The sequence below is a fragment of the Lipotes vexillifer genome, unplaced genomic scaffold, assembly GCF_000442215.2.
Source record: "Lipotes vexillifer unplaced genomic scaffold, Lipotes_vexillifer_v1.1 scaffold1241, whole genome shotgun sequence".
NCBI lineage: Eukaryota > Metazoa > Chordata > Mammalia > Artiodactyla > Lipotidae > Lipotes > Lipotes vexillifer.
The window spans coordinates 76,945-84,511 of record NW_006786552.1 but is presented as its reverse complement, the minus strand read 5'-3'; the positions used below and the strand labels follow the sequence as shown (position 1 = coordinate 84,511).

General features: G+C 42.1%; 1 protein-coding gene across 1 annotated transcript in view; it reads left to right on the top strand.

Moving 5' to 3' along the window:
• Nucleotides 1–7,567, top strand: part of MYO3B (myosin IIIB) — a 428,901-nt gene that overhangs the window by 345,920 nt on the left and 75,414 nt on the right. The window contains exon 32 of the mRNA XM_007459030.1: nt 760–859. Coding sequence (XP_007459092.1) covers nt 760–859 — 100 coding nt within the window. The remainder of the gene's footprint in view (nt 1–759; nt 860–7,567) is intronic.

Sequence of the window (7,567 nt, the reverse complement as noted above, 5' to 3'; positions counted from 1 at the left end):
TTCAGCAGAGAGACAGGGAGGTGCAGTGAAGAGACAATCAAAAGCCTGGGAATTTGCTGCTGAGAATAAATGCTAGCTGCTCCCTGAGGTGATTTGTCTGTGCACTCCGCTCTCTACAGATGTTAGAGCCTCTTTTTGAGTAAGGACCTGAGGTTCTTTGGTAGCACTTTGATATCCTGCTCGAATTCAATATGTGAAATGGAGGCGTCTCTCTGTGACTTGGAGCCCACAGCAGGCTTTGAAGTCTGATCCAATTTTTACTGCCTACTATTTGATGTTGAAAGGATGAAATGAAGAAAATGTACAGTTTTTGCCAGTAACTCTGCTGAGCATATGTAAGATTAAAAAACAAAATCCTTTGGATGATATACTTAGAAATGTTAAGTAGATTAATACCTTCCTATAGGTTTTCTTTTTTCTTTCTTAGGGATAAAAATTAGTATAGGAGAAAATCAGCACATAGCTGTTTTCTATATGGACTATAATTAATTTAAGAGGGGGCTAGGTTGGCTTGTTCAGAGGAAGCAATAAATGGATGAAGCAAAAGGTGTTGAGACTTGGCAGCTAATTGCCCCAAGGAGAGGACCTCTACTCAATTCTGCTGCAAGACACGTGCAACTAACCACATGATCCCAATATACTTAGATTTTTCCCTAGTACCATTGAGGTTAAGGGTCCCTTAGTTAAATGGAAGCCAAGTTCTAAGGCTGCCTCATCAGAGGATAAAAATAATGTTTCTTTTACTGGGTCTTTCTGAAGCACTCAGTTTCTAGGACTGAGTCTGTGTCTTCTCAGACATGCCATGCTGCTCCAGATCGCCCAGGACTGAGTCCCTCGAGGGGAGCCCCTGCAAAATCTGGTAAGAAGAACATTTTGAATTGCAAGCTGTTTCTACTATTTGCATGCTTTTGTACTTTTTAATGAGTTGTTTAGGCAGGACTGTGTAGAAGGTAGATAGTAATATAACCTAATGTTAGCAGAAAGTTCAGGTTTGGGAAGCCATAAAGACTGGAAACAAAACTTGCATTAAAAGTAGCAGTTTATCACCCACCTGTGCCACTGAAGTTTACTTTTTTGAAGGAAGAAAATAAATATCAAAGGCCATACTTTTCCCTTTACTTGTAAGAACTTCAAATTAGGAAACTGCTTTAAAACTTTATTTTCTAGTGCTTGCTTAGGCAGCACATATACTAAAATTGGAACAGTAGAGAGAAGATTAGCATGGCCCCTGCACAAGGATGACACGCAAATTTGTGAAGCATTCCATATGTTTAAAAAAACTTTATTTTCTTAAAGGAAAGATAAACAATTGACCAGCTTTCAGTGGACCAGGTAGTTCAGGGTCAAAACCTAGGGCTTGGTAAAGACTGTGGATTTAGAGAGAAGTTCTGCTCTTTTGGCAACACAGCTGCTCTTTCAGCAAGAATGTAGACATCTTGCCACACTCTTATGGAAAATAGAATTTTTGGCCCCTTTTCTAAATTATTCACTACAGAATATGGTAAAAAGTCAGTTTGGGGCCATGTGTATGGCTATAATCAGTACTTCTAGAAGATAAAATAGAAGCATGATCATAAGAAATATTTATGAACCAGGAAATACTAAGCACAAGGTGGATCATTCCAAAGGAAAAAATCTTTTCAACTTAAAATACTAATATTACACTTACTGTTGACCTCATTTATTTTTCTGACATATGCAGTAGTTTCTTAGGTTTCTCAAATTTTCTTCTTAGTCTGTTTTTCAGTGGCAAAGTAGTACAATATGAAGTGGGAAATGCGTAATAAATGTGTTAGGACCTTCAGTTCCTACACAGCAAATTCTTCAAGAGAGATGAGAGAGGATTAGTGTATTACAGCAGAACCTTTTAAATGAATATGCCAAAAATGATAAAACTGTCCAATGGACTAATTTCCCCACAGCCAGATAGTGTTTAGGAATAAGGCCACATGAGGTACGGGTAGGAGTAGTGCAAAAAAGAAAATTGAGGGAAAAGATCGTGGGTGGAACAGAATCCATTATGCATGAATTTGGTTGGCATTTTTCTCTATCCAAACAGACAATTTCTACCTTTTAATTGGGATATTTAGACCATTTACATCTAATGAGATTGTTGATATATTTTGGTTTATATCCATCATCTTGCTATTTGTTTTCCATGTGTCCCATCCGGTCTTTGTTCTCTTTTAGCATTCTACTTTAAAGTACACGTAAAAAGAAAATTTTAAAGCATGGTTGAGTAGCCAAAGGCACAGATTCTAGAGTCAGACCTGCCTGGATTCAAATCTCTGCTTTCTTGTGTAGTGTTAATAAAGCTATGTAACAACTCCTTACCTCAATAACTACACATGTAAAATAGGGAAATGGTAGTTCATAGCCAAAGTGTTGTACTGAGGATTAAATAAGCTAGTAGGTGTAAAGGGCACAGCATGGTGTCTGGTTCATAGTAAGGGTACATTATTGTGTCAGATGCTGCAGTAGTATTTACTGCATTGATATTATATAAATGCAAATTAAGTATAAAAAATGGGTAGAGAAATAAAGTTCTTACTGTAAAGCATTAAGGTTTGGTGGTATAGTTTAGGAGGAGTAAAAATATATTGCATTTTTAATTAACTACTAAAGAGACTTGTTGGATTATAATCATCTTTCCCTCTCTTTAGAAAAGTATCCCCAAAAGTCAAACTTTTTAATAAGTTTCACATCTGATTTGCTGTAAATGGTTCATATGCACTTTCCTGTCACAGTTGCTCCTTCCTTCCAATCTAGATGGTTTTCTGTCGGGTCTGCCACCACTACCATGACTTCTCCTTAAACTCTTGTAAACAGTATCCTAAGTGGTCTTCCTGCTTCCATTCTTTTCCTCCTTTAACTTCCCTCATGCACAGATACCTGAGGAGCTTTTCTAAAGCATACCCTGATCATAACATTCTCTTCCACTATAATCATCAGTGGCTCCCCATTGTTCCAGCATCATCTCTAAACTTCTTGGCATGACCTACAAGGCTGTCTCTGTTCTGGCCCTAATCTTCCTTTCTAGCTCTATTGTCCACTGATCTCTCTCCCTTACTCTGTGCTTCAGAGTATCCAAACTACTCTCTATCCTCCACGCATGCCCAGTGTGTTCTTTCTGTCCTCTGTGATTTTGTTCATGCTGCTCCCTGTGCCCCACCTATCCTCCTTTACTGTGCATTCTGAGTCCTCTCCATTCTTCAGAGTCCACAATGGCTTCCTCTGAGCCCTTTGACTTTCCTTTAGTACTTACTGCATTCTGCCTTGTATTACAGTTATTTTTTAAATTTTTATTTGTTTTTGTGGTACGCGGGCCCCTCGCTGCTGTGGCCTCTCCCGTTGCGGAGCACAGGCTCCGGATGCGCAGGCTCAGCGGCCACGGCTCACGGGCCCAGCCGCTCTGCGACACGTGGGATCCTCCGGGACCGGGGCACGAACCTGTGTCCCCTGCGTCGGCAGGCGGACTCTCAACCACTGTGCCACCAGGGAAGCCCTACAGTTATTTTTATGCATCTACAAGATTTTAAACTCTCTGGGGTCCTATCTTTTCATTCCTGAATTCTCTCCTCGCAACCTAGCCTAGGTTCCCAAATTGAATTCTTGAGCATCCAAAGCTGTGATGAAGTATAGTGGAAGCAAGAATGAAATGAAACTCTTGAGTAAATGAGTCAGAGAAAGTTTTAAACTGTATTTTTAATAATCCTGGAACAAAATAAAAGATCTTTTAGGCACCCCCAAATGGGTAGAGCATACCGGTGGAAAAAGTTAAAAAGATCCAAGTCGTTTCATTTTGTTGCTGTTGTTGTTCTGAGCAGGCGGGGAGGGAAGGAAGGCTTGGGCAGGAAAAAGCATTTATAAATCAGATTCCTCCTGACCTTAGAAGGCAACAAAGATGGATTGAAGAACAAAAGTTTTCCAGTTTTGTTTACGTTTTCAAGGTGATAAGCTGCAAAACTTAGAGTATATTTATTCTGCAAGAGACATTTTAGCCAGTTGTACCTTTATGTTTAATTCTTTGCCTTAAATGACCCGTTATTTCAATCCATGTTTCTCTGAAAGCCTGAGAATATTATGACCTTTTCAGTTTTAAGAAAACACCAACACCCAACGATTTTGTCTTCTACCTGGCCGTGAGTGCTAACTTCACTGTTTCATAAAGGGGTCTGGGGCATATGGGGGTGGGGGGAGGCAGGGAGTAAATCTAAAGTTGCTTAATCAGGCCATCTCTGCTTAGAGCAGGCAGGCGAAAGAGCGCAGATGTGGGGCTTGGACAAAGGCTGTCTTCTGCTCTCTGTCAGAGAATCTCAGGAGGGTCCTTAACGGATCCATTTGAGATCGACTCATTCCTCACACGGGAGAGGAAAGCAGAGTATACCCAGGAAGTTCATAGTACGAATCACTTTGCCACTAATCCAAGCAGAAATTATTTAATTGTACTCACAGGCATATATACAGACCTGATCTGGCTTTACTATGTAAAAATTTCCTCTTTTTTTAAAAAAATTACTTACTTATTTATTTTTTGGCTGTGTTGGGTCTTCCTTGCTGTGCACGGGCTTTCTCTAGTCGTGGCGAGAGGGGGCTACTCTTCGTTGCAGTGCGCGGGCTTCTCATTGCGGTGGCTTCTCTTGTAGAGGACAGGCTTCTAGGATTGCAGGCTTCAGTAGTTGTGGTTCGCGGGCACTAGAGCGCAGGCTCAGTAGTTGTGGTGCACGGGCTTAGCTGCTCCACGGCATGTGGGATCTTCCCGGACCAGGGCTTGAACCCTTGTTCCCTGCATTGGCAGGCGGATTCTTAACCACTGCGCCACCAGGGAAGCCCCAAAATTTATTCTTTAACCATCTGTTCTTCTATTTATTTATTCAGCAAACATTTATTAACACTTACTAAGTGCCAGGAACTTTCCTGGGCCAGTGCCTCTCAAAACAGTTTTAAAAGACCCGTTTTGGGTTGGGTGTTTTAATTTCCAATGTGCACAGTCTGATACTTTTGCGAAATATAGTAAAAAGGAATTACTAGGTAAATAATCACACATGTAGGTGTGGTGTCCGTATCAAATTGATCTAAGCTTTTCAAAATTTCTTGCTCTAACTTAAATTACTCTAAATTTCCTTAGTGAGCTATTGATAGTTGGGACCAGTAGCAAGAGTCAGCCTGCAGACCACACTTCAGTAGCACTGTTCTGGGCATGTGTAATACATCAGGGAACAACACGGTCAAAAAGTCCTGTCCTTGTGATGCTACATTCTAGCAGAGGGACAATAAACAATACGCATAATCCATGAGTCAGTTGTATGGGATGTTAGAAAGGCAAAGTGTTACAGGGGAGAAAATACAGCAAGAGAGATTGGGAGTGGCCAAAGTGTGGAGGACGGTTTACTTTTAAATAGGGTGGTCAGGGTGGGCTGCACTGAGAGACTTGAAGGTGGTGAGCTAATTAGCCATGTGGATATGTAGAGAAGAGCATTACAGGCAAAGGAAACAGCCGAGGCAGATGCCCTGAGGAGAGAGCGTGCGTGGAGAACGTGAAGAGTAGAAGGGAGCCCCGGTGATTGGAGCTGAGAGCAAGGAAGAGTATCATAGAGGGTGAGGAGCCAGCTGATGCAGGTCCTAACAGACACCCTGGGGATCTGGTTAAAATGAAGGTTCTGATTCAGCAGGTCTGGGTGGCTCCTGAGATTCCTCAGTGCTAAGGAGCTTCCAGGTGTTGCTGCTATTGTCCACATTTTGAGTAGCAAGGGTATAAACTCAGTGAATTGGGAGCGACTGGGTTGAGGATAGACTACAGACACTATCAATGTATGAGATATTCTATATAAGTTACAATTTCCAGACAGCTGAAACTTTCTAAAACCTACAACTCCCTTTCATATTAAGTGTACTGGACAGTTCTCCTTATTCTCAGTGTCTCGGGACATGATTATTAACAACAGTTGTCACACTGGCTGTAACGCAGAGATCCTTGGAGACCATTGTGAAATGGGACCACCTACCCGTGCATTAAATGACCCTCAGCCATTATGATTTTTACTTAATGTGCCTAATTATTTTAACTTTCTTCTCTCTCAACACGAAGCTGGTGTTTCCTGATATTGTTAATGTGCTCATTTTTTGTAACATACTTTCCTTCCACCTTCTCTCTTTTTCTGCTTGGTTGTGGCCTAAAAAAAACAGGTTTTAAGCATTTTTTTCCTGCATTTTATCAATAAAAAAAGGGATCTGAGTGGGGGATGTGAGGAAATCCCAATGAATGAAAGAAAAGGAACTACCACAGATGTAGTAGGTATTGACTTTGGGCACATGCTAGGTGCTTTACCTGTATTTTCTTAGTGTGACATACACAAGTTTAGTTTAAGTTTGTGACCTGCTTGTTCAAGGACCGTCATTGCCTGCCCCTGGCTTTCCTGTGATGCCTCACCTACATGAGGTAGTCCTGCCCTTGGTTACCTTCCCGTCTACAGGTAGTAGAAATTATTTGTATTTTTTTTGAAGGTCAAAAAGTCATTGCATTTGCTAAGAGTAACTTTAACTACATGGCTTTTTAAAGATGGAGCCTAGTACATTTTTAGGGAGCTGGGGAGCAGGTGGTATTGTACCAGCCTCCCAAGGGGGTCACAGTGGCAGCGTGCAGTGTCAGGGTGTGGTGGAGCCCCCTGCCCCTGCCAGAGCGTCTAATTTTGGGCTTTAGTGATCTGGTTTCAGATCTTTCTTCAGATTTGCTGAGCAAATCACACACCCTCTCTTTTACCCACTTACTTCTCTAATGCCATCTACTTTGTTATTTGCCTTTACCTTCCTCACTGCTCATCACTAAATTTTGTTGATCTTGGCAGAAGTTCAGCTATCAGAAAGCAAACTTGGGCTGTATTTTATCCTTGGAACTCAATCCTTAGGGTGGCCAAACATCTCAGTTTTCCCAGGACCAAGGGTTTCCAAGATGTGGATTTTCGGAACTGTTCCAGGCAAACTGGGACAAGTTGGTCATCCTATAATAATACTGGAAGTTGAACTTGATTGGGCCGAGAACTAATTTTTTTAATTAGATCACTGTATCAGGCAAGACTGAGCCTTGGATCTGTGCTACAGAATCACCTCACACTGCTGCCTGTGTTTGGAAGGGGATACAAGCAGCTTGCCAAACCACAGCCACTGTGATCATAAAGGGTTCAGATGTCGCCCATTTGACAGGGAGAGCGTGTTCCTACAACAGAGACTCAAAGGCAACATAATCCCTGTCGGGAAAGCACATGGAAGCCAGACCCTATGGAGGCAAGGCTACTGGGCCTCCCTGTCCCGCGCCCAATGCCATGGCAGGAAGCCACACACAAGGCTTAGAGGCCACTCTTGTGCCCTCATATATGGGTCATCTCTGGTGTTTCGAATCCCTGCTCTTTTTGGCTCCCATATGGCTGATCCATCTTTTCTTCTTGCCTGGGTGCCACAGAATTCACCATAAACCCTCATCATGAAGCCTCGGTCTCAGGACTTTTCTCAGTGAGATGGTAAAGGAATTACAGGCCTAGAATTCTTACCTTTAGTGCGCGGGGGGGGGGGG